Source organism: Ochotona curzoniae, unplaced genomic scaffold, assembly GCF_017591425.1.
Source record: "Ochotona curzoniae isolate NIBS_2020 unplaced genomic scaffold, NIBS_Ocur_1.0 scaffold_4701, whole genome shotgun sequence".
NCBI lineage: Eukaryota > Metazoa > Chordata > Mammalia > Lagomorpha > Ochotonidae > Ochotona > Ochotona curzoniae.
Window position 1 is genome coordinate 43827656 of NW_024467122.1, and position 27646 is coordinate 43855301.

At 39.7% G+C, this 27646-nt stretch overlaps 1 protein-coding gene and 1 non-coding gene across 4 annotated transcripts in view; one reads left to right on the top strand and one right to left on the bottom strand.

Annotated features, from left to right (window-relative positions):
* FMN1 (formin 1) overlaps positions 1-27646 on the top strand; it is a 360709-nt gene that overhangs the window by 189332 nt on the left and 143731 nt on the right. For all 3 annotated transcript variants that reach the window (XM_040969588.1, XM_040969589.1, XM_040969591.1), the window contains one exon: positions 24552-24639. In XM_040969588.1, coding sequence (XP_040825522.1) covers positions 24552-24639 — 88 coding nt within the window. The remainder of the gene's footprint in view (positions 1-24551; positions 24640-27646) is intronic.
* LOC121149692 lies at positions 16990-17075 on the bottom strand. Its single transcript, XR_005882826.1, has one exon. It is a non-coding gene; the product is annotated as a small nucleolar RNA SNORA40 (small nucleolar RNA).

Here is a 27646-nt window from a genome sequence, read left to right on the forward strand (position 1 = left end):
GGACTCTGATGGTGACAGTGTCTCCTCTGGGCCCCTGTTCTCAACCTGAAGTGTGCAAAGTTAGAACAAGAAGAGGAAAAGATTTTATGTGAGGGACACTTGAGTCACAAACTCTGGTCAAAGGGATATTTTTTTGCAGCTGAACTTTTAAAGGAAAGCGGGGAACTACTTAGTACTAGTATCCTAATTTTATAGCTGAGCAAAGTTGAGGTTGGAAGGGTTAGATGTCTCACCCAGCGCAACACATCTCAAAAGTGGCAAAGAAATGACTCCAGTCACAACTCTGGAGCTTGTGTTCTTAATGTGACATATCATTTGTTAGTATAAATTAACAGAAAGTCCTGATTTTAAATCCAGTTGGCAGGGCTTGGGTTTTGTTTGCTGGTTATCATACAGTAAAGGTAGCACTGGCTTTGGTATCAGCAGACGGGTTCTGCTCTGACTCAGACCCTAACCAACTATCCAGTCCCTGGTTGATCCCTGAAGTCCTCTGAGTCTCAAGTTTCTCCAAGGTCAGAAGATGAACCTTAATTACACAAGTTCCTAGAATCTAATCATTGCTTGTACTATAAAGGAGAGAACATTTAAAATCTACTGATTTTCATTTTCATGCTAGCAGGGCTGACAGGGAGTCAAACTTGAAAAAACGTGGCTAACCCTGCAACCCAGGCACCATTGGACATGTCAGACTGCCTTAAACCAGGAGTAGCCTGTTGTCTGAGTCATGGGTATGTCAGTGCTCAAGCAGTAATTGTTAGAGCTTTAATATCTGCCCCACAATCTTAAGAGATGTGTGTGTTAGAAGGTGACTTAAACCAAGTTCCTATAAACAAGGATTTCAGAATATGAAAGCATGATAGGGTAAAGGGCAACAGACATTAAGAGGCAGAAATCTTGTCTTGAAGGTGATTAACCAGCTTATTTAGTGTATCCAGATACTTAACTTCTTGGACCTTTGTTTCTGTAACTAACATGGCATCTGAAGGGGAAGCCTTCAAAAATGCTTCCCTGATGAAAAATACCAAAATGTATTTTTATGTGGACATGGTACCTACACATTTTAAAACTGTGTACATGTGGGTAAATAGAATGAAGGGTGCATTTGGACCTTGCCTGTTGGAGAACTAACAAGGGATACACTGTACCAGACTCCAGCCACCATGCTGCTTTCCTAAAAACTGCAGTCTTCACCCATCACAGTTGTTCTCACACAGCAACTCTGCATCTTGCAGCAGCAGCAGCAACAGCTTTTCAGGGAGCTGGCTGACCTCCAGGTTGGGCTAACATGGTTCTTCATCCATCCCTCCATCTCTTTCAGAAAAGTGTCCAGGGTAGAGAGGCCAAGAGTTCAGGTTACAGCAGACAAAGCTGTCCACTCACTTCCTAGGACAGTTTGGTTTGACCCCGGCACTAAGGCCACACTTACAATTTTTGATAAAATACCTTTGACCCCATGCTTGATTTCATTTAGACCAGACCTGATTTCTCTCCAGCTGAGGCTAATTTGCATGGCTGTAAACACGGGCCTTACAAAGCTCACCAACTGTGATAAAAGCAAAGGAAACCCGAGACCACTGGAAACTCAGAAATCTGTCTTCCAAGTATCCAAGGCTGACTCTGAGTCACGCCCCAGCCCAGGAGGCTGCCAGCGTGCAGCAGCTAAAGAAATGTTATTCTGATTGATCTGATTAGGGCAGCAAGGTTAGCCATGGTCAATTTACAAAGACAGTATGAGAAGAAATCATGTGTGTAGCCATGTAATGGGTCAGTGAGGCCCCTGCCAAAAGTTATGAAAAGCAACAGCTCTGCCAGAACCATTATCAGATCTCCTCAGTGGGGTACAAATAGGATTGGAGGTTTAGGGGCCACTCCAGTGGAATGAATGACAAAAGGGATTGGGCTGTGACCGGCTAGTGAATCATGCTGGCTTTCAGCTGGATTCCTTAGTTGCCAAGCCCCTTCCATGGGAGGGGGAGCTTCTGGAGTTCCCGGGTACAGTGTGCAGAAGACTTTGGGGCTCCTCGCAGGCAGTGGAAAGGTGGAAAGGCTAATCTGGCATGGGCACAAGGCTCTGCGTTGACCCACAGAAGCAGCCAGATGGAACCTATTGGGCATTTTGATCCTTCCCTTCACAACAAGAGTAGTTTAATTGGGATCTGGCTCCAGGCCCTGGTTACTAAATAACCTGAGTTTTAGTGTTTTCATTTTCATTAGTGAACTTTTATGCTAGGTACCTTATTAGTCACATTAAGGCATTTTGCATGGGCAAGATATCCTGGGAGGTGACAAGAGGGTCGTGAAAAGGAGCAGAGAGCTGCAAGGACCAGGGGGTTAATTCATGACCTAATTATCACATGGCTTTTTTCTCTCCTGTAGATTTTTGTTACTACTTCCTCAGTTTAAAATCAGCATAATAGCCATCTTACCCTCCCCCACCCCTGCAACTTTAAACTTTATTTTCAAATGGTTCTTGCATTCACATTGATTCTGAATATTTTCTGGACCCTCCACCTTGATTGTAGTCATCTTTCTCAATGTCCAGTTCAGGAACATAAATGTTACTTGGATCACTGGGATAAGAGACAATAATTGACAAAAACTGAAAAAAAAAAATGAAACCAACTAAAAACCCAGCTGCTCGAGCTGAGGCTCATTTTAAATAGATCGCTCTGTAACTATCCCCATCTTACTAATGGAAAAAATGAGATGTTGAGATGATTCCTTAGCGAAGAATGTTATTTAGGAGGTAGCTGTAAAATGCCTAAGGCGTGCTATGTTTGGAATGTTTTAGTAATACATTGGAGAAACTTCACCCAAGCTGGTTTATATATGTATATATTCTTGGGATATAGAAATACGTGGATACCTGACAAGGGACTCCGCCATCCTTTTGCCTCCCAGGGAAGGGATGAGTCTGAGGCTGAAGTTGTGTGGGTAGAAGGAAGGGCACAGGTACCATTGCATTGTGGAGATCTTGGTATTTGCAGGGAGGCAGCGATCAGGTTGCAGTGATGCCTGTCATCCAGATTTCCAGTTGCTTTGCTTTCTCCAGCATCCCTAATGTCAGGAGAGCCTCACCTGGCTTAAATATGGACACAACTCACATTTGTAAGGCAGGAAGGGTTTCTGAAAGCCCAGAGGTCTGGCTTTTTAGTTCTGAGTCATTGCTCTATGCAGAAAGTCCCTTTCTTCACCTTTAAGGCTTCCTTTCACACTGTCCTCATTGTTACAGCATGAAGGATAATGATATCTATTTCAAAGGATGGTTATGAGAATTATAATGCAGTACTCTACATCTAATGCCCTGCACAGAAATGCTTGCTTTTTCTATCTCCTATTACCATCATCATGATCACCATCAGGAGTAGGAATAAGAATGATGAAAACCTCCAGTGTCTCACCAGGGAGAGCAGGAAGTTGGATTGGTACCAGGAGATGGAGTGCCTCTCATTCACTGTTGCTTTTTAGTGGTGGTTTGTTTATATGCAAGTAAAGCAAACTCGGACAAATGCTCTCAGTGTGTGCCAGGAGGAGAATAAAACCATAGAACAAAGCATAAAGCTGATAAAAATGTACATTTCTGTCACTATTTTTCTTTGACTTTCATGATAACCTGTGTTTGTAGTACAGTTTTTTCCTTTCAAGATTGATTTAAAGAAATATTTTAGTAACTGAGGCAGTACAGGCCAAAGCCACATCAGCTATGTGGGTGGCAAGGACTCAAGTAATTGAGCTGTTGTCCACTGTCTCCCAGGGGCATTGGCAGGAAGCTGGATTGGAAGCACAGTACCCATATTGTGACCCAGGCACTCTGAAGTCCCACTCAGTGGCTGGACCCACAATGCATAACCTCTACAATATAATTTTAAATGTTATCTATGTAACATAATGCAGCCTCCTTAAAACTTGGTAAAATACGGTGGGTTATAAATATATATTAATGTATAGAGTGGCTGATTAGGAAAATGGCAAGACTCTGAAAATTTCAGTTTCTCTATTAGCAAGCTAAATTAACTCATTATCTATGTAGTTTTGTCAGTGTAGTAGAGAAATATAATTCTAATTACCAGTATTACAAAACTCAAGAAAAAGTTATACAAATATCAGCAAATTTCAAAGGATTTTTCATGTGGACTACATTCTCTGATTCAAACGAAACCAAGTTAAAAAGATTATATATCAATAAAAATATAATCAATCTGCAGTACCAGAAAAACCTCTTTTCACCATTTATAATAGCATGCATAAATAAATCATGTATAAAGAAATTATCACAGAATTCAGAAAACACCTTCAACAGAATGTAAAAAAAATGTTGCATGTCAAGAGAATGAATGTGCCAGAAAGTAGAGTCAAAAGTGTTTGTCATAAAAAGAGAAAAATATATGAAGAATAAATCAAGTTTCCAAAACTAATTGTTGGGAAATTAATAGCCAAAGAAATTATAAGGAACTAGTAGGCTGAGCAGTAAAAAAACAAAACAAAACCTTTTTTAGAGACCAAATATGATCAAATATTACAATTTTGATAAGAATAAATTATGCACAGTATGAGGATCAAAGAAAATGAAAGCTCATTCTTTGTACGCAATAACTTTATCAAAAATTCCACAAAAATATACATGCATTATTTGTTCATCAATTTAAAAAAATTGTATGGATAATCTATGCATAGATTTCAAGCTTGTTTTACTCCAAAAATAAACTTATTTTAATCCAAAGACAAGGAAGAAGAGAATCTTTGAGTAAAATTGAACAAAATGAAAGTAAAATTATAAAGATACTTTGAAAAGTTCATAGAAAACGGAATTAAAAATGTTGAAATTTCAAAAATGTTGAAATCTATGCATAGTTTTTAAATAGATAAAACTGCAGCTGTGATAAAACCATGATAGAAGTATGTGATAGAAAATATTGAGTGATAAAACAGAGCTTGGAAGACATAAAACACCTAAGTTATCCTATAAATAATAGGGAAAGTAGATCATTAGTTTAGCATCTTCACTTAAAGGAAATACCATGCCCAAATCATTTATCATACTGTTTCCTTCTTACACGACATCTATGTTCTTGTATATATGAAGAACACAATGCATATTAAACTCAAGAATATGTATAATCTCTGTATCACATGCCAGATGAGGAAAAGAAGTAAAAGAGAAGTTATAGGTTAATTAATAATTAATAGGTAAAATGTTCAATGGTTAAGTATGACTTGTTCTAGATAAACAAATTTGATTTGTAATTAGGAAATACTTTTATAAATTAATAGATAATTAATAAATAGAGGAAGACTATAAATACTTTCAAGAGCTAGGAAAATATTTGATTACATTTCACTGTAATTTATAATGGATTTTATAGCTATGTAGTAATGGAATCAAATACCTCTAACCCCCAAAGGATTTCTGCACAGAAGGGGATATTTGGTGAAAACTGGAAAGCTTTCTTTTAAGATGAAGATGAAAAGGAATATTCATGTCTACTTCTTTTATTTAATATGAATGGTGTGATCCAAGCCTGTGTATTCAGGTCAGAAAATTACGTAAGACATACTGGAAAAGAATGAATGAATGAAACCATATTGCTTGTTTAGGATATAATTTATTTTGTATGGAAAGTTTGTATTGGCAAATTCTAAACGTAAGAATCTGGTAACCCTGGAGGTATAAGATTAATATGTAATACTCAGTTGCATTTTTGTACCCTAGCAACAATACTTTATTTCTGGGCCTGACATCTTGGCTAAATCACTAAATCCTCGCATTGCAAGTGCCAGGAACCCATATGATTGCTGATGTGTGTCCTGGCTACTCTACTTCCCATCCAGCTCCTTGCTTGTGGCCTGGGAAAGCAGTAGAGGGTGGGCCAAAGCCTTGGAACCTGCACCCATGTGGAAGACCTGGAAAAGCTCCTGGCTTCTGGCTTCAGATCTGCTCAGCTGTGGCCACCTGCAGCCACTTGGGGCATGAACCAGTGGACAGATCTTTCTTGTCCTTCTCTCTATAAGTCTGATTTTCCAATAAAAAGAATATTGAAAAGAATATTTTTCTCTGATGGTGCCAAAATGTTAATGTACATAATGCTACTGAATGGTACACTTAAAAATTATTAAAGCAGTATGTTTTTAAGTTTTGCCACTGTAAAAAAATTATTTAACTAAAAATTTAAGGACTCTGATAACACTTAAGTGCACTAAATTTTTAAATGAATATCTAGAAATAAAAATGCACTTTATGTTAATTTAAGTAGAGAATATTTAAATAAGAAAACTACAACAAAAAACACAGAAAACCAATACACATCAAAAGTTATGTTTCAGATCAGTGGATCAAATCTACTGATTACAACTTTACTGATTGTATTCTGTGCTGCCTATTAATAGCCTTTAAAAATTAAAATTTATTGAAATACTAAGTGGTAAAAAAAAAAAATAGAAACATCTGTTGATTCACTTCTCAGATAGCTACAGTGGAGGACAGGCAAAGAAGGCCTGTGACACTGATGTCCTTCCTGGGCAGCAGTTCATGTCCCGGCTGCTTGACCGCCAGTCCAGCATCTGCTTGTGGCCTGGTAAGCAGTCGATGGCCCAAAGCCTTGGGACCCTGCACCCATGTGGGAGACCCAGAAGAAGCTCTCTGATTGGCTCGGCTCTGGCCATTTTGGCCATTTGGGGAGTGAGCCATTAGAGGGATGATGGCTTTCTCTGTCTCTTTCTCTCTGTACAACCTTGCCTTTCAAATAAAAATGAATAAATGTATATATTTTTTAAAGTAGCTATCATGGCCAGAGTTGTACCAGATCAAAGCTAAGAACCAGGAATTCCATCCAGGTCTTCCATAATGGGAGCAGAAGCCCTAGCACCTCTGCCATCCTCTGCTGCTTTGCCGGGTGCTTCAGCAGGGACCAGATCAAGAGCAGAGCATTTGGGACTTTAACTTGCATTCTAATATGGGATACTAACATCACAAGAGGTACTGTGCCAAAATGCCCACAAAATTAACTGTTATGGTGTTTTAAAAACTGAGTGTTGGGGCAAACAGTCTCTAAATCAAATGCCTGTGTCCCACATCACAGTACCAGCTCTTAAATTTAGCTTCCTGCTAATATGCATTGTAGGCGGCAGCAAATAGTGTTTCATATAGTTGGGTTTCACATAGTTGGGTTCCTACTGCCCCAAAATGGGCTCCTAGTTTGGACCGGGCTAGGACCTGGCTTTGTGGGAATTTGAGGAGTGGCCTAGTGAATGGCAAATCCCTGTATTTCTCTACTCCGTTTTTCAAAAAAGTTTGAGAAGTATGGATGATACAACTCCATATATCTTTATCAGTGACCTTTAAATACAATGCTGAATGAAAAAAGCAAACCTCAGAAGGATGGTCATATTGGTCTGAAGTTCAAAGACATGTATTAAAGTGAAGTAGTTTATACAAGCATTTGTTATATATACATACATTGTGTTCCTTTTTTTTTTTTTTTAGAAAAGCAAGAGGGCATTAGCATAGCATTTAGATAAGTGGATCCTTTGGAAGAAAATTGTAGAGAAGATGAAAGTCTTATATAGGTGTTAGTAGGTGTCAGTTTCTGGCATTGAGCATAAGCACACATCTTATCATCCTTTAAGTAGTGTGTCTGTGTAGACATGCTATTCTTTTGTAACATATTTCACAGCCTTTCAAAATTAAGAAGATATGTCCTCTTACTGTTGTCCTACTGCTGCCTTGCACTGTGGAGACAGCAGCGTTCAAAGCTCTTAGCTGTCTGACTGGGTGTGTGCTGCTGCAAACATGTGCCAAGGTGGGAGTGTCAGTCTTACCACCATCCTTTTGAGAAAATGCAAGGGAACGCGTGGAGCTTGAACATCATTACCCCGATCATTGCCTGGCTTTAGCTCCACTCTCTGCTATGCCTGGTATCCCAGAGTCATAAGTCTTTCTGATTTCATTTTTTTAATATATGTCTTATTTCTTAAATTTTATTTCTTTTTTATTTATTTTTTTGCTTTTCATGACATGGTTGCATAGGCACAGAGATTTCCCCTTCTAGCTCACCTTCACCCAGCCAACCTCAACTACTGTGCTTTCTGATGATGATAAGTAAGGTTTTGTAGTAGGCACCCAGTTGCTTCATATGCTGACTTTAGTATTATCCCCTAACGTGTAGCTTCTGACCTCCCTTGGCCTATTGGAATACCACACACTGCTGTTTGCTCTGTGCCCAGCATTCTACCTTCCACCATTGTGCCAAGGGATTTACCACTTTCCCAGCTCCTTCTGACTTCACATGTTCTCCTTTGAAATTGAAAGGTCTGCTACCTGCTTTTCAAGGTAAATTTTATGTTTAATCCTCAGTCTCATCATTTTGGACCAATATTGTAGGAGAAAAAGGAATGGAAAGGCGTTTGCTGCTATGAAACTTAAAAGCAAACTTGATTTTCGCATCTTGAACTCTCTTGCCTGCTACATTACTGATGAGGACTACCCATCTTTGCTGGAATGAGATATATTTTAAGGAAAAGGAGGCTGGACTAGAAGTTGATGCCTGTATAATTCTGTGCAAATCACCTACCACATGTTTGCTAAGATCTTGTCCATATGAGAAAACCTCACTGTAATTGTAATTCAAGGCAGGGTGGATCAGGGGCTCACTCTTTGTGGATGGCTGTGTAACTGTATTCATATGGAAGACTGAAGGAAAGAGCATGCTGTGCTTGCTTCCCATGATAGCTATGCGGTGAGAATAGGGAAGATGCTAAGGCTATGGGGGACAAGTGCCCCACAAGTCTTAACAGAATCTTGTAGCAGTCCCTAAGTATGTGTGTTCAGTATTATTTCACATCTCTTTTCTAACCAACACTTTCTGAAATCTTCATTTTTCTGTATATGGATTAAACTCAGCCTACTAGACACAAAAAGTGAGAATTAGGTCAATAAGTGTTACTCAGAAAATTAACAGTGTAGAATGGCTGGGGTTGGAAACAGTGTGCATTGTGGCTATGGTGGCATTTCAGGACGAGGTAAGAAGAGATCTGCCTACCAGAGCAACGTGTAAAGTTGCCTCAGATATCATTAGCAGAGAAATGATTCCCTGTGGGTTCTGTCTCAGATTTTGCCATCCAGTGGCCTGAAGCCTGGAGTCAGGAGTGCTCACTGCACAAGCTCCTCACCTTTCAAGCACGAGTGGGAAAGCACCAGGTAATTTGCATCATATATATACCCTACATCAAGAGCCATCCATCATTTCTGATATCTTGAATGCAAAGATTATCATATCAAAGACAAGCAATGACGTTGAAGATAATAACTTTTCTGTTGCCCATTATCTCTAACCAGCTTGGAGTAATTATTAGCATGTGTTCTTTCCAAAAGCCTAAGACTCTAAATTTTGGATAGAAAACCACTTTGGAGTCACCAAGAATATGCAAGACTGGGCTTAATGTTTTACTATTAGATGAGAAATTATAAGACAACACAAGAAGTCCAAAGGTGAAGCAAACTTTGGTATTTAGGGGTGTTTGGAGGGTAGGGTGGCTGTCTGTGTAGTAAGGATTAGGCTTAAACGGGAAAGTTGTTGCAGTCCTTATTGGCTAAGTGTATAGCTTTTAGGGAATATTCCATAGAGATTGACAGAGAAAAGTGACACATATTCAGCTTTTTAACTAGCAGGAAAAACTACCTGGAAGCAGGGGTTGTATAAGCATACACAGCAGAAACAGGGGGGAAAAACATAATTCATTTACTTGCATTCGCCTTGCTACTCAGAGCATGGTCTGTGGATTAACAGCATAGACATCACCCAGAAGCTTCTTAGAAATAGGAAAATGTGGGCCAAGTGTGGTAGCCTAGAGGCTAAAGTCCTCGCTTTGCATGTGTCAGGATCTCATATGGCTGCCAGTTCTAATCCCAGCAGTCCTGCTTCCCATCCAGCTCCCTGCCTGTGGCCTGGGAAAGCAGTCGAGGACGGCCCAAAGCCTTGGGACACTGTACCCGCGTGGGAGACCCAGAAGAGGCTCTGGGCTGCTGGCTTCAGATCAGTGTAGCTCTGCCCTTTTGGCCACTTGGGGAGTGATCATCAGATGGATGGTCTTCCTCTCTGTCTCTCCTCCCCTCTGTCATTTTAACTTTCCAGTAAAAATAAAATAAATCTTTTTTAAAAAGTTTAAAAAAGAAATGGGAAGGCATTAGATTCCATGTGAGGTTTCCTAGGGTTTGCTTAACCTATTGTTATAAACTAGTAGCTTGAAAAACCTCAGAACTTACCACCTCATAAGTCTGGAGTCCAGAACTGCAAAAAGCCCTTGGAGAGCCAGGCTTTGGTCCTGTCTCAAGACAGGGCAATGAATCCACTGTCATCACTTGGTCATTATTAGTATTAAATAATTAGTATAAAAATGAGTGTGCTTTCATTTTGGGATTTGTTTTCCATACATAGACTATTAAAACTCTAATACTGTCAGAAGTTTCCTCAGCCCAAACTCTGATCACTGCAGCCTCCACTGCCCCTCCAGACTCAGCCACAGCCTTCACCTGCTGTGGCCTCCTCTACATTTGCTTCCTGAATGGAATGCATCAGCCTGCAAACCAATAAAAGGGCTTTTCTGTCTGCTCGGTGAGAGGATGGACTGCCAAATATGTTCTCAGACTCAGGACAGGATGACAATCTGCCTTTTCACATTTCTTGGTGGAGAGCCTAAATCCTTAAAGTAAATTTCATCCAAGCAATTTTATGTGTCCCCAAAAGTAAGGCCATGGAAGAAATTCAGACTTAACAGTTTAACAGAACAGTGAGCCCTAGTTTTCCTTGAAACCCATAATGGGACAGATTATCAGGCTGCGTGTGGAAAGCTTATTTTAATGGCATTATCAGGCCAGTTGACAGAGGCCTCTATCCAAAAGTATACCAGGCCATGCTGGCCATCCAGAGTGAGGGCTTGTTTGCACCAAGTCAGACGACATTTCATAGTACGTGGCACCACAGAGGCAGCCAACCAGCTCTCCTGGGTGCGATGCCAGAGTGGCAGGGGGTGGAATGGAGAGAAGTAGAGGGGCAAGAATCTGAGTCAGCATTTCTTTTTTCTGGATACTCACCAGGGAATAATTGCCTTGTGTCCAAGGAAGTGTTGATTCTCTCCCAGGAGAGAGAGAGCCAGATGGTGGCCAACTGTGATCCTGCCCTTTCCCCAGCTGGCACTTACTCCTGGAATTGGCTGGGAGGTGGAGTTGCTTACCTGTCTTGTCTCTTGTCACTGCCATGTTAGAAAAGGCAGCAAGGACACAAGAATACCCCCAGCTATAAATAGGAATCATGTGTTTGCTTGCTCTCGTGATGCTGTGTGTGTGCATGAGGACTCATTGTTTTGCATCATCTATATCAGTTTTTGAAATTACTTGTCATTACCAAATTTTCACTACTCCTTGAATACGTTTTCTGTTATACTCATCTCTTGATATCCAGGGTGACCAGCTCTAAAACACTTATGGATACTAAATCCACAGCTCAATTCTCTTATCTAAAATGGCATAAGTTTACATATGACCAGTATATATTCTTCTATATACGTTCAGCCATCTCTAGGTTACTTATGATACCTAACACAATGCCATATTTTAAGATTTTTTTTTTATTATTTTTTTTTTATTGGAAAGGCGGATATACAGAGAGGAGAGACAGAGAGGAAGATCTTCCGTCCGATGATTCACTCCCCAAGTGAGCGCAACGGGCCGATACTATGCCGATCCAAAGCCAGGAGCCTCTTCCGGGTCTCCCACGCGGGTGCAGGGTCCCAAAGCTTTGGGCCGTCCTCGACTGCTTTCCCAGGCCACAGGCAGGGAGCTGGAAGGGAAGCGGGGCTGCCGGGGTTAGAACCGGCGCCCATATGGGATCCCGGGCGTGCAAGGCGAGGACCTTTAACCACTTGCGCCACCGCGCCGGGCTCCGCAATGCCATATTAACAGCTGTCATATGGTACTATTAGGGAATAATAACCAAAGTATTGGTACCTCAGTACTGATGCAGTTCTTTTTATCTATATTTTGAGTGAATATATGAAAGCTTTATTTTTTCTTTGAATAGCTGTGTGTGTGTGTGTGAGTGAGAGAGAGAGAGTGTGTGTGTGGTTGGGTGATATTCCATCTGCTGGTTTATGCCTCACATGGCTGCAGTGGCTAGAGGCAGGCCAGGCAAAAGCCAGGCGCCTATAACTCCATCAGGGTCTCCCACGTAGGTTGCAGAGGCCTAAGTACTTGTGTCATTTCCTGCTGCTTTCTCAGGTACATAGCTGGGAGTCAGACTGGCATTCATGGGATGCCAGCATTGCAGGTAGTCACTTAACCCACTATGCCACAACACTGGTCCCATGAATTACTGAATTTTAACTGGTACACAAAATTGTATTTATGAGATGCTATATGGTATTTTAATACATGTATAAATTGTGTAGTATTCAAAACAGGGCATCTATAATCTACTCAAATGGTTATCATTTCTTTATTGTGAAAACACTCAAATATTTCTTTTTTTAGGAAAAATTTTAACACATTATTATCTGTAGTTGCCCTACATGCAGTAGGATATAAACATTTTCTACTGCTGTCTAACTCTAACTGTTCAAATTAACTTTTCCCTCGGGCAATCCTCATTCACTGTTCTTTCTAGTCTCTGGTAACCATCATTCTACTCTCAGGTTCTGCTACGAGGTGTATATCTGTAGAAAATGAAATCAGTATGTCTAAAGTACATCTGCACTTCCCTACTTACTGCATGACCATTCTCAATAACAAAGACATGGAAGTAACGTGTCTGTCAACTGATGGCTTGATAAGAACATGTCATTGGTGCATATATACTGTGGAATACTGTTCTACCATTAAAAAGGATGTCCTGGGGACTCATTAAGTGAGACAACTCTAGCACAGAAAGACAAATATTGCATGACCTCACCTCCATGGAAGCTAAAAAACGTGGGTCTCGTGCACACAGTGTGTTTCAAGTATTTTCAATGACAGTTGGTTGAATCCCTGAGTACAAAACCTACAGACATGGAGAAATAACTGCGCTTAGAAGAATTTTCAATTTAAGGATATGTGAACAACATGGTAGTAAAGTGAGAATGAGAATTAAATTGAAGGCTTTCCTGATATTCTGCCACTTATCCCCCAAAGTTATTCTCTAATCCAGGTAACTACTTAGAATCTGTGCAATTTACATTTATGATTAGAAAACATCCTGAGTAAAGTGTCAGCTCCAGCATCAAGCAAATAGCCCTTTGGATAGGTACATCAATTTCTGTATTTCCAACAGAGGATTCTACCTGCCTTTCAACTCAGTACTCAAGAATATCTAATGGTGAGTGCAGCAGCCATTCAGAAAGTCCCTGGGTCCATTTGAAAGCCTATGATTTAGCAATGTGAAGGATTGCTGATAATAACACAAGCTGACCTGTGATCAGAAGTTCAGGTGCTTTATACCAACTGTATGATTTTGCCATGTAGTGGAAGTGAGTATTGATGTGAAATATAAGCAAAATATGCCATCAGTCTGAAGGCACACCAGTAATAGTTGTGGTTTTTGGAGTTTTGCTTTGTAGAATTGTATTATGATCCTGTTGTAGAATTAGAGAATTCAACATTTGTAGATTTGTAGAATAGTCCTATTGTCTGTTTTCTGTGTATTCTCCATTCTGTTCTGTCTTAGGCAAACCTTGCACGTGGTTGTTGCATATAGTAGAAAGTACAGTGGTGTGGAAATTGCATGTGTGTCGTTAGTGTTAAATATGAATAGCCACACATGTGGCTCCTTCAGTTATTTGTGTTTGGTGAGGCCTGGACAGTTGATTTGGAGAGAAAAGTTAGCAACTTTCACTTGTACTCATTTGCTTGATGTGACCGTAAGGTGGTTCTGGATGGTAACACCCATGGCTACAGTTAAATAGACATGGTGCCTACTCCTCAGACTTTGCCAGTGATGGAAAATCCAGGTCTGGAGCTGAAAATTTAAATATGAGAACTAAGATAAAAAATGCAAAGTTTATATCTGGGATAAATTTGAATGTATTAAGTGGTCAAAAAAGTTGTAGCTGTGGAATTAAGCAAGTTTGGGTCTGACGTCTTGGCTCAATGGCTAAATCCTCACCTTGTAAGTGCTGGGATTCCATAAAGGTGTCAGTTCATGTCCTGGCTGTTCCACCTCTCATTCAGCAGCCTGCTTGTGGCTTGGGAAAGCAGTAGAAAATAGCCCAAAGCCTTGGGACCCTGTACCCAAAGACACTCCATGCTCCTGGCTTTGAATCTGCTCAGCTATGGCCACTAGAAGCCACTTGGGGATTCAACCAATAGATGGAAGATGTTTCTCTCTGTCTCTCCTTGTCTGTAAAAATCTGATATGCCTTTTCAGTAAAATAAATAAAATCTTTAAGAAATTAATCAGCATTGTTGCAGACGGGGAAGGATGCATGGAAGAAGGAGGCATCTGTATTTCTCTTCATTTTGTGGCTGTATCAAGCTCGCCAGGCAGAGCATGCTTCCAACATGCATATACAGAACCGTTAATTTTTATTTGCTGCTCTGGCGTCATCTTCCAACTCAGCCAGAAAGCTGAAGATATATATGGCTATTTTGTATATGCAGAAATCTCACTGGGCCTGGCAAGAATTCTTGCTCAGTCTGTCTGGCAAGACTTTTTCTAGTTGACTGGTCAGGGTGTGGTTTTTCCGGTGGAGCAAATCTGTCTTCTCAGTTTTGTCTTAATTCTGATTTAGAGAGGCAGATTTTTTTTTTTAAATCAACATAAGTGGATAATAATAATAATTTGTATGTCCTGACTCAAGGTATAGGTTTGGAGAGTATGGGTTGTGGACCTGCCTTTCCTCCCTCTGGAAGTCCCTGAGAGAGTTCCTTAGGCAAGTAATGGTACGCATGTGTGAAATGCCCTAATCCTGGCATGTGGCAGGGGTCTGGAAAGGCTTTGCCTTAAACTAGGCATGTCTAATAGGGCTTAACGCAACCTGTAAATTTGCCCCTGTGCAAGGTCAGCTTGTAGGTCAGTGGAATGCTGCACAAATTGCATTCTCCTTCAGACTGTAATTATACCTCGGAGAAGGCCGTGCACTGCCAAGTTCAGCCGGTTTCAGATAGGACCAAGATAAAACCACGGGCCAGGTAACATTCCTCAAAACAGATTTTTTAAGGATTTTATATAAAGCATCTCTTGTTAAAAATGGATGGTCTGGAGGTTTATGAAGGAGCCTGGTGTAGGGGATGGTGGCCAGCTGTTGTCTGCCTTCCCTGAGAGCACAAAAAAAAAAAAAAATTGTTCAAAATGGGAGCTTAAGGAATTTGGGTCATATGTAAACTAAAACATTTCAGTGCCAAAAATTACTTAATACTAGAAAATGAGCTTGAGGGTGATTACAAATCAAATAATATGCACATGAGGACAAAGAATGACAAGTGGGTATGTGGAAGGGTCATAGCATGAGAAATGTGTTTAGTTTGTCTTTAAAATTAGCTGCATTGGGACTATGTTTAGTTTGATGATAGAAATCACTATAAATATGTGTGAATTATATGAATGCAATCTTAGTAATCTCTCGAAGTGTGAACATTCTTCTAAAGAAAGGTTCATACCTAAGTCGGTGGGCCTCTTGGCCAACTCAAAGTCAGAGGGCTAAATTAGGCAATTCTTTGAGGTTTGTTTAGTGCTAAGGGTTAAATGGTTTCAAAATCCAGTTCAACCAGTGTATGTGAAATTCTACAAATATTCTCACTCTCCAGTAAATGTTTTCTGAAATATCTTCCCTGAATAGCCTGAAATAGGCATTCTTTTCCAAGAATTTACATGGAATAAAGTCATATTGGGCATCCAGGATATAAATTCTGCCTGTTGGCTCCACATAAACATGGGAAATCATTTGACACTCATATGATGAAGCTGTGGACTAGTAAAGTCAGGAATCTTACCAGTGTCCAAAAGTTAAGTGTGGTGAACTGAGCTTACAGGCTGCTGGCTTGTGAAAGCCCCAGTTGCTGCCGTTGGCTCCCCATGGTTCTGGATGGCCTGAAGGGTCTCCTGACCCTTCGCAGGATGAGGACAACCCCAGAACCCAGGATGCTCTGTCTTTGGGGTCCTCGGTTAGCTAAGCTTATCTCCCAACTCTGTCAGGGAGCATCTTCCTGAAGGTGAAGTTTGTGATTTTGTGTCAGGAAAAAGGGGTCTACATGTTAGCGGCCTTTTGGGATATTCCTATATTACCTGAGAAGGACAGTCAGAAACAGCCACTGCATTGAAAAATCCCTTTTTTATAAATCAGAATCATGGCAATTTTCTGAGACGTAGGAAACTTTGATTCCTATAAATGACTACCTTGAGTTTATATTTTTGTGCATGTTTTTCTTATGCTTTTTTTTTTCAAAAGTTTTTTTTTTTTTAATGTGAAAAGCAGATTTAGAGAGGGGAGAGAGAGAGCTCTTTCATTCACTGGTTCATTCCCTAAATGGCCACAAGTGCCAGAGCTGAGACAGTCTAAAGCTTGGAGCCTGAAACTTCCTCCAGGTGTCTCTTAAACTTGCAGAGGCCCAGATCCCTGGGACCATTCTGTGATGCTTTTCCAGGTTATAAACAAAGAGTTGGATCAGAAGTGGAGCAGCTAAGACACAAACTGGCACCAATATGGGATGTTGGCGCTGTGGGCGGAAGGTTAGCATGTTATGCTACCACATCTGTCCCTATATATTTCTCTTATACAGTAGTAGTCTTTGAATGCCCGTGGAGCAAGAATGTCTATATGTGTGTGTACTTACACATATTCGAATGTAGTCTTTATGTCCTTTGCAATAGACACAGGAGTTTGCACATTTGCAAGGACAGTTGAATTGGATTCACTGATCACTTTTCTTTTCTTTTCTTTTTTTTTAAAAGCATGTTTTAAAAATGAAAATTTTAATCACAGAGCCAATACTTAGTTACTACCGCGGATCACTTTGATAAGAGATGTCCTATTCCTGCTTATATGTATCAAAACTCATACTGATCAACGTGTTCTGGGTTGCAAAAGAGGATTTGTTTTTTGCACCTTATACACTGATCACTTTTCAACACTGGGCTAGAAATAGAAGGCTGGTCTCCTCATACTTGGCAAGTAGTTCTCCACATTGTGAAGCCAATCCTTTTCCATGATTGGCAAAGGGACCCTGAACATGCAACATGCAAAAGTTGAAGCTTGGGTGGAAGTTCTCTTGTGTTTGTGGCTATTATGGTCCTGTAGCTTTTCATCTTTCTACGTAGAAATTATGTTGTTGAGAACTTTTGACCTCAACCAACTTCTTAAAAAAATAATTGAAATAGCTTAGAGTAACAAATAGAATGCTTAAATACCGAGCTGTTGTTTTGTTAAATGCATAAGGCAGTTGTTGGTTTGATAGAAATTTTATATGTAAAATTGTAAGGATTGGGGCCCAGCAGCGTGACCTAGCGGCTAAAGTCCTCACCTTGAATGCCCCAGGATCCCATATGGGCGCCAGTTCTAATCCTGGTGGTTCCACTTCCCACCTAGCTCCCTGCTTGTGGCCTGGGAAAACAGTCGAGGACAGCCCAAGGCATTGAGACCCTGCACCTGTGTGGGAGACCTGGAAGAAGTTCCTGGATCCTGGCTTGGGATCCGCATAGCATCGGCCGTTGATGTCACTTGAGGAGTGAATCATCGGATGGAAGATCTTCCTCTCTGTTTCTCCTCCTCTCTGTATATCTGGCTTTCCAATAAAAATAAATATTAAAAAAAATTGTATGGATTTAAAAAAGAAGTATTAGTTGTATTCCCTGCAGTAAAAAGGCCAAAATATTAAATAGCTGGCCAGTTTGGACAAGTAAGGATTCTAAAATTTTCCAGGTAATTATTGTGATCAGTAGTCCACAGTAATCAATATATAAATACAGAAATATGAAAGTATAACTTTCCAAAATCCCGTATGACTGAGTTTGATTCCATTCAAATCCAAATCTACTGCAGAAGTCAGATTTGGGATAATAAATATGCAATGTTATCTTCTTGTCAAATGATCTTTGTCTTCCAAGAGAAACTTGAAATCACTTTATCTTGAAGTTAGCCTATTAACAATATTTAGAGTACAATCAGTTTGGTTCTGATTACTTGAAATGTTACAATGACCTTAACCATTTAAAAACAAAGCATTACTTGAACAGTGGCAATGCAGCTAGGTGGAGGAATCCACCATGGGGAGAGGGCTTGCGGAGGGGTGGGGGGAATCCCAGTACCTATGGAACTGTGTCACATAGTACAATGTAATTTAAAAAAAAAAATCCACACACACACAAAAAAAAAACCCACAAAGCATTGGTTGTGGGTAAGATAACTAGTTGAGTACCTTCTAAAATATTCTTTTGTCGTTTTCCAAATCTTTCCTTTGCTGTTTTCCTCACTCTCATTTTCTTTTTCTCCTTACTAACATTCATATAAAGAAAAGAAGAACAAGAAATCCACGATTTGTGAGCTTCACAACTCTCCAGGGACACACATTCATTCACCTTCAATTCCCATCTCAATATTTGTGGTTTGACAAAAGTGTTTTCATTGAAGGGAACTTTGCGTACTCCAGCCTGCGCTGCCTTGCCAGGTTGGCTGAGACTTGGGTAGAAGCTATGGAGCCCAGAGAGCATTTCTTTCTTATCTTTCAGTCCTCAGGTTTCCTTTTTCTTTTTTTCCATGATGCTCCTAACACTTTGTCCTCATTCTCTCGTTCACCCACACTCTGTTCACTTTCACAGAGTTCTTAGTATATACCAAAGTCTTGTGTCATGTGTTTTCAGCTGGCTGAACCTTTGCTTGGTCTATCCGTAAGTCTTACCTGTTGATTTCCTATGTTTAATTTTGCATATCTGGTTTGAAGAAACATGTTTTATAATCTATAATTCTTCTTTCTCTTTTTTAAATACTTGTTCATCATTCTTTATTCTTTTCATTGTAATTGATGCAGCAATGCCTCCCTATAAAGGAGAAGCCACGCTGGACTTGGTTGCTACTCTTATTTTGTCACCTGGGCTAAGTGAACTGACCACCTGCTGAACAGGAACATGGTTGACTTCTGTCTCCACAGATGGGTAGCTTTTGTCTTTCAGAAACTGAAGGAAATACCTAGTCAAACTGCCAAACTGCCCCATCGATGAACAGTAACACAGAGATACATAATCCCTTCATGAGATTCCAGAAGTCCCTTAATAGACTTCTACGTTCCTGACAATCACACTGACGCTGATAGGAAAGTGTATGACATTTACTCACTGGAGCCCTGACTCTAGCACAAGATGGTGATTTAGAAAAAAAAAACCAAAAACCTCTCAACACCTCTAGGGAGAGGACTGGAACCTGTGTCTAATATACAGACTTTTTCTATTGGAAAATCAATTAGATAGAGACAGAAAGGAAGATCCTCCCCAAGTGGCTGCTAGGGTTGGTGCTGCACCGATCTGAAGCCAGGAACCTGGAGCCTCATCTGGGTCTCCCACACAGGCACAGGGACCCAAGGCATTGGGCCATCCTTGACTGCTTTCCCAGGCCACAAGCAGGGAGCTAGATGGGAAGCAGGACCGTTGTATCCTGGCATGTGCAAGGAAAGAACTTTAGTTGCTAGGCTACTGCTCCAGGCCCTGATATTCAAACTCTTTAGGGTATTTGGGAGGGACTGGTTTCTGTTAAGTCTAAATCTCAGTTGAACTGGAAAGGATGCCAGATTGGTGGCCCCTGGGAGTAAAGCTTGTGATTTGAACTCTCATGAACCCATTTAGTCCTTCCCAGCTCAGTACAGAGAAAGTGAGAGTAAACCCCCAATTTTGGGATAGACCCTGGGGAATGAAATAATTGGAGTATGTATCTAACATTCTGGTTGTTTAGAGAACTGCATCACACACTGCTTTCTGTCTTGCTGACATGGGGTTGTAATTAGACTCAGCATATTCTAGCTGGATGGGTACTGGGAAGACAAAAAACAAAAAAATTGTTGAGTTTCCAGAAACTGCTACAGAGGCCCTGTGGATACAGAGATGGTTACAGTTCAGTGGCTTTTCCTTCAAGGATTACAAGAAAGGCAGAGCCAGTGTATGACAACCCACCTTTTCTTGGGGTTGCCCAAGGAATAATTTTCTTCTGTGTATTCATGAGACCTAAATTGTGCTTGACAGTTGGAGAATGGGAGAATGATCAGAGCAAATTTGAGCTGGACGTCTTATAAACACCTCCAGAGGATCTGTAGTATCATATACAGAAGAGGGAGCACGGGATTATGAGCTCCTGGATAGAACTTAGCCACAAGTCTGCAGAAGGCTCATCCACAGATGCTTGAGAAATCGCCCAAATCCCTAGTATGACAGACTGACAGAGACCTTTCCATATTAAGCCAGTTTGAAGAGACTGGAAAGAGCAGACTTTTTCTCAATGTGCAGATGACAAGTATCAAGGCACAAAAAGAAACAAATGAGCATGAACCAATCAAGGCAGAAAATAAACCTTAATAAACTAACCCTAAGGATCCAGAGAGATATGAATTGCTTGGGAACTTAAATGTCATGAAGGTTATCAGTGAGCCCAGGAAAATGATACATAAACAAAGCAGGAGTAGCAACAAAGAAATAGAAAAGAGTAAAATGAAACAAATGGAAGTGTTGGAAGTAAAGAATATAGTAGCTAAATTGAAAAATGTTATAGGGAAGTTTCAACAGCAGACTTGATTGAACAGAAGGCGGAATCAGGACTTGAATACAGGCCATTTGAAATTGTATAGTGAGAAAAGTAAAATGAGAATGAGAAGCAGTGAAGAAAGCCTAAGGGAGTGTGAGGATACTCTGAAGCAGGCCAGCACATGTATTACAGAGGTTATTTAGGCAGAGAATAGAAAACAGCATAGAAAGCATATTTGAGAAAACAGTGGTCCCAAACTTCCCAAATCTGGTTAAGAAAAGAGGGTTTCAAATTCAAGAAGTGAAATGGACCACACAGAACACTTAATAGTCACGTTGTGAAGTCATGCAAGCAGCAAGCAATTCTGCGTTCAGTTGGCATGCTCTTAAGATGATCAGATTACTCAGCAGACTTGCAAATCTGAAGGTAAATGGGAGGATATATTCAGAGTTGTGAGGAAAAAGTGCTAATAAGAATACTCCATCAGGGCCTGATGCAGTAACCTAGAGGCTAAATTCCTCGCCTTGCATGCTCCAGGATCCCTTTTGGGGGTGCCAGTTCTAATCCCAGTAGCCATGCTTCCCATCCAGCTCCCTGCTTGTGGCCTGGGAAAACAGTCGAGGACAGCCTCAAAGCCTTGGGACCCTGCACCAGCATGGAAAAGACCTGGAGGAGGTTCCTGGCTCCTGGCTTCAGATCAGCTCAGCACCAGCCATTGCTGCCACTTGGGGAGTGAATCAACAGACAGAGGATCTTCCTCTCTGTCTCTCCTCCTCTCTGTACATCTGGCTTTCCAAAAAAAATTTTTTTAATCTTTTTAAAAAAATGGATACTCTATCCATCAAAACTGACCTTCAGTAATAAAGGAAAAATATTTCTGTGATGAACAAGAGCTGAGGAGTTCATCTCTGCTGAACTTGCCTTACAAGGCATCCGTCAAGTTGTAACAGAATTATGAAACAAGAGACAGGGAAGCGAAGATAAATATATTGCAGGTAAAAATGAAATATATAGCAAGTAAAGATAAAATATATTGACAGATACAGGGCATTGTAATGATGGTGGATACACAGTTCAGGTTAGAATTAGGTATAAAAAATAATGTAACCATAAAAGATTTCAATTTGTGATGTCAGTAAAAGAAATGCAAGGGAACGGAGAAGGAAAAGAAAAATGAAGTGAACAGCTTAAATGTTACATATTTTCATGTAAGTCTCATGACACAAAGTATCTAGAGAAGAAGCATGTAAGAAAAAATGAAAAAGGAGTGAAAGGCCACGCTGGAAAGTCACAAAAATGCTACCAACCAAATAAAAAAAATCAACTAGAAATAATAAATACTTTCCCAGCAGTGATTCTTTAAGTCTACATGAATAACACTTCCTTATCAGAAGACATAAAATGACTGGATGAGAAGGCAAACACACACACACACACACACACACACACGATACCTGGCAGTATCCTGCACTGAAATTCTGTTCTTTCCAAGAATCTGTATGGCTAATGCTAAAGTGATCAGATTATACTGAGAAATTATGTTTTCCTTATACCTCGACTTTAGTATTTATTGTATTTTATGACCATAGTTATATGAAAGTAGCAATTCTGAAGTGGAAAAAAAAAGTTCATGTGCTAGCAGTCATTCAGAAATAATCAATAGGGGAACCGTTAAGAAACTAAACTGTTAGGGGCCCAGTGCAATAGCTTAGTGGCTGAAGCCTTTACCTTGCATGCACAGGAATTTCCCATTTGGGTGCTGGTTCGTATCCCAGCTGCTCCACTTCCCTTCCAGCTCTCTGTGTGTGGCTCGGGAAAGCAGTAGAGGACAGACCAAAGCCTTGGGACCCTGCACCAGTGTGGAAGGGTCCACAAGAAGGTTCTGGCACCTGGCTTTGAATCAGCTTAGTTCTGGCCATTGAGGCCGCTTGGAGAGTAAACCAACAGCTAGAAGATCTGTGTTTCCTTCTCTCTGTAAATCTGACTTCCCAATAAAAATAAATAAATGTTTTCAAAAAGAAATTAAACTGTTAGATAATCTTGTTTGGAACAAAATCAGATTTTTCTCATTTTTAAACCAGACATCAACCTAGCTAGCATAGGAATAGTAAGTGTAGATACTTGTCACTACTTAACTGTATTCTGTATCTTGGTGAGTCTACAAATATGTGGGTAGGTAAAAAAAAAAGTATGACTATTTATTTTGTATTTTACCCAACACAGTGCATTCATGCTTTGGCTAGATTTAGTAATAGTTTGTGTTTACTTCCTGCTGATTTTTGTAGTCCTGCAACATGAAAGGAAAGACAATTTTTGATCCTTGGTGACCACTCTGTAACATGTTTTTAGGAGCTTATTTTGTTTCCTTGATTTAGTGAAACATAAAATTTTGTAATTTTCCATAGAATATTTACACAGACTGAGTACTGGCATTGAGATATTTTCTAAAGTTTCTAAAAAGACTGTACACATTTTGATATACATGTATTATAAAAATAATTTCAGGCATTAAAGACTTATGGGGCTAGTATTGTGTCATTGCAAACAAAGTTGCTTTCTGCAATGCCAGCATCCCATATAAGTTCCTGTTTGTACCTGGATTGCTCCACTTCTAATTCAGCTTCCTGCTGATGGCCTGGGAAAAGCAGCCAGAGACGGCCCAAGTGCTTGGATTCCTGTACCTACATGGAAGTCTTGCATGAAGTAACTGGCTTCAGCCTGGGCTAGCCCTGGCTGTTGCAGCCATCTGGGAAGTGACTCAGAGGATAGAAGATACTCTGTCTCCTTAATTGAAAATAAATTTATCTTTAAAGATTTACATATAAATATTGTTTATATTAAATAGTGCCACAAATAGGATAACAATCTAATATTCTGAAACTGAGAACGTTCATTTAAATAAGAAATAGATAAAGGAGGTTCAAAAACATTTGCAGAATATGGAGTGAAAACAAAATAAAAGCTTTCCATGAACTTTAAATTCCTATCATATGCCTGTTTTAAATGTTTCCAATATATTAGAACATTCAGTTTCTAAGATAAGTATATTAATCTAATATAATTATACTAATATTAAGCATATTTCAGGATGAAGTCAAATTCCTAAAGGTTGTCACTTTACCAAGGGTGTATTTGCCTACAAATGGTAATCTCAGAGTCAGAGTGTTCTTTTTCTTAAACCATTCATTCTAGAGATGATATCGTGAAAAAAGACCAGGAACTTTGAAGTGAGTTAAGTAATAATTTTGATCTGGCAGGTTAGCCTGGTCCTTATGTCCTCACCTTGCATCCACCAGGATCCCATATGGGCACCAGTTCATGTCCTGGCTGCTCCACTTCCCATCCAGCTTCCTGCTTGTGGCCTCGGAAAGCAATAGAGGATGGCCCAAAGCCTTGGAGCACTGACCTTCCCCAAAAGAAGCTGGAATCAGCTCAGCTCCAGCCATGTGGTCACTTGGGGAGTGAACCAGCGGATGGAGGATCTTTCTATCTTTCCTTCTGTAGATCTGACTTTCCAATAAAAATAAAAAATAATTTTTTTGGAAAAATAATACAGTGATAAATGATAAGGCTGGACTTACTGATATCCATAGTGTTGTCACAGCAGCTTAGCTAGAATATATTTGACCTGAGTAAAGTATTATGATTTTTTTGTATTTGGATTAGATTGATGGAATTTTTTGTTGTGTTTTTCCTTTCTTTTATAAAACTTGTAAGATAATGGCCAAATTATTTTTCAAAAAGTATATTGTAAAGAATACTTATACTCTTCACTTCATTGACCAATGTATATAAAATTACTGACGATTTCTCTATGTGTTGTAAAAGATTATGTGTTCTTTTAAACATGTATTTTTTTTTAATTCTAGATCATCAAGTTATTGGATGGGAAGCGGTCTCAAACTGTGGGAATCTTGATATCCAGTTTACATTTAGAAATGAAGGATATCCAACATGGTAAGTTTTTCCAACCTCCAAAAAACATTTAAGCATTTTATTGTGAAAAATTTCAACCACATACAAAATTAGAATGCAAAAATGAATTCCATGCGCTGCATATGTGCCTATGAAAGCATTTTGTTCCATCTACAGCACGCCTGTCACTAGCTAGATTATTGCAAAGCAAATCTCAGGCACATCCCAACCTAACTGTTAAATATGTTAGTACTACTGTTAAAAGAGAAGGGTTTTGTTCCAAGCATGAGTCCAATGGCATCATCAAGCCTTTGGACACATTAGCAGGGATTTCTCTGTATCATCATCTGAGTAGTTCTGAGTTTCCTGATACAACAATTCAGTCAATCACTCTGTACAATGTGTTAGCTGTCTCTCAAGTTTATTTTAATCTAAAGGTTTCTTCCTCTGTCTTTTTTTTTTCCTTTGTGATTTGGTTGCTGAAAGAAACCAAGTTGCTCTGCCTGTATTATTTCTCACAAATGATTACACTCCCATGTTTTTAATTTGTCATCTTTCTCTGTCTCATATTTCCTGTTAACTGTTCATTTGACCTAGAGACTTATATCTGAGTTGGGAAAAGGTTCTTTTTACATGCAGTGTATGTTCTGTTAGCAAATGCATCTGATATTCTTTGCTTGGATTCATTCTTTCATAAGAAGTTAGCAAAATAATGATATACTGATGCCTCATTTCTTTTCATTACCTGAAATATTTTCATACACAAATACTATCTTTCATCAGTTGGTTGGTTATGTCACTGATTTCAATCCCTTACTTTTTAAGTGCCCTTATTTCTACTAAGGTTTTTGCTAGCTCAGTTTTAAATGCAAAGTATGAAAGTGAAGAAACATGTATATAGTGTTCTTTCTGGAGAAGTAAAGCAAAAGTCATTTTTTTTTAATATGGGGCCCAGCACATTGGCCTAGTGGCTAAAGTCCTCGCCTTGAACGTGCACGGGATACCATATGGGCACCAGTTCTAATCCTGGCAGGCCCTTTTCCTATCCAGCTTTTTGCCTGTGGCCTGGGAAAGCAGTCAAGGACAGCCCAAGGCCTTGGGACCCTGCACCCGTGTGGGAGACCCGGAAGAGCTCCTGGCTCCTTGGCTTCGGATTGGCTCAGCTCCAGCCGTTGCGGCTGCTTGGGGAATGAATCGTGAGACAGAAGATCTTTCTCTCTGTCTCTCCTCCTCTCTATATATCCACCTTTCCAATAAAAATAAATTAAAAAAAAATCTTAAATCTGTATCCTGCAATACTTGCCTGAGTAATCAGTTAAATGTGAATCTTTATTGTGACATGTTGCTTACAATATTTTCTGGGTGGTAATATGATCCCTTAGATGATTTCAATAGTTTAGCATGACTCTGCCTGTGTAAAAACTCAGAAACTACACTGCCCTTTAGGTTTCAGTGCTTGCTGCTCAGTTATTTTCTCTGTTACTTAGAGTATTCCTTTAGGTCCTGTACTAATAGACATTTAAGATCCTTTCACTACTTTTCCTCCAAGGGAGCCTTTGTTAGTGGGTTTAAAATTCTGATGTATTGCAAAAATGTTTTATACTAACAAAGAAACCCTTAAAATATTCCAAATTAGGTGACAGTCACCAAGTATTTAAAAAGGTTGTCTATTTTTTTTTTCTAATTTGAAATTCAGTACAACTGAATGCATACCCAGGAATAGTAAACCTCTGAAAATGTTATAATGATTGATTTGAGTTTGGGCAAATGGTAGCTAAAAATGCCTACATTGAAGTTGGAATGGAATTCTTTCATATATCAAAAGGAATCTCAAGCTAGAGCTAAATGAACTGAGTCTCTGGGACATTCATACAGGAAATGTGATGCTAGCACAAAGAGAAAAATGGAAAACAAACCTCTACAGAGTGCATTATAGTCTTTTAAAGGAACTTTCGGGTCACAGTCATAGAAATTAGAAACGGATTCTTCAAGTACAGTATGAGTGAAAGTTACATCCTAAATAGTACTCTTCAGGAGTCCGGTGAAAGCCACGTGTGCTTGATTTCAGCACCATGGTGTATCATGTTACGAGCGTGAGTTTTCACAGTGTAAGATTGCCTTCGACTCTAGTCAGTTCAGCTTAGGCACAGCCTGCTGCCCAATGTCATATTGCCCCATGATTGAGTCATTGCAGCCACCTGATGTTTGAGTTTACCAACTTGGAACCATAAAACTATTCTCATGGCATTCTCGCTTTATAGAATTGTTTGTGGTTAGGTGAGTAAGATATTAGTTTATCCAAACCTTTCCAATAATCTACTGAAGGTGAAAACACAATTACCTGAATTAGAAGTGAAGTTTCACCTCCATGTTGGAAATCCCGATTGTAGCATCACAGAGTTCTAGGTAGGTGTTATGGGAACTATTTTAGTTCTTTCTTTTTCTTCACCTACCTTGGTTATCCATTAGAGAGTTGGCTTCCAAAGTCTGAAAAGTCATGTTCATTCCATTTCTTTGGTTAGCACTGTATTTCAGTTGAAAATGGTAATATGACCAGAGGTTAATTGTCATCTAAAATCACTTGCTGGCATTGGCATTTGAAAGGCAGTAGTAGCCCAGACTCCATCAGTTGTTATATTTCTCTCAGAATCCATGTCTGGTCTTGAATGGAATACACTTGGCCTTGTGTTATCATCTTGTTGAAAGAATCCCCTATGCAGATGTTGGCCTAAAATGTTTATTTTAATGTGAGGGGGCTGCAGAGATATCTGAGTGGGAATGCCAGCTGACAGCAAGGCAAATCCTCATAGCATAGCAGACATGGTGAAGTGACCACAGGTCAGAGGCTGTTTTTCAACTTTCTGGTCATAATATTCATCTTTGTCAGTAGGTGGGACTGTTGTCATTAACTTACCTTCCCAAACACACAAGAAGCTAAAATGTTAAACTGCAGATGAGAATATTCCTTTTTTTTGGACAAAAATGTTTATTATACTTATTCATTCCTTCATCTATATTGCCTATTGCTATGTAGTATATCTGTTTATGC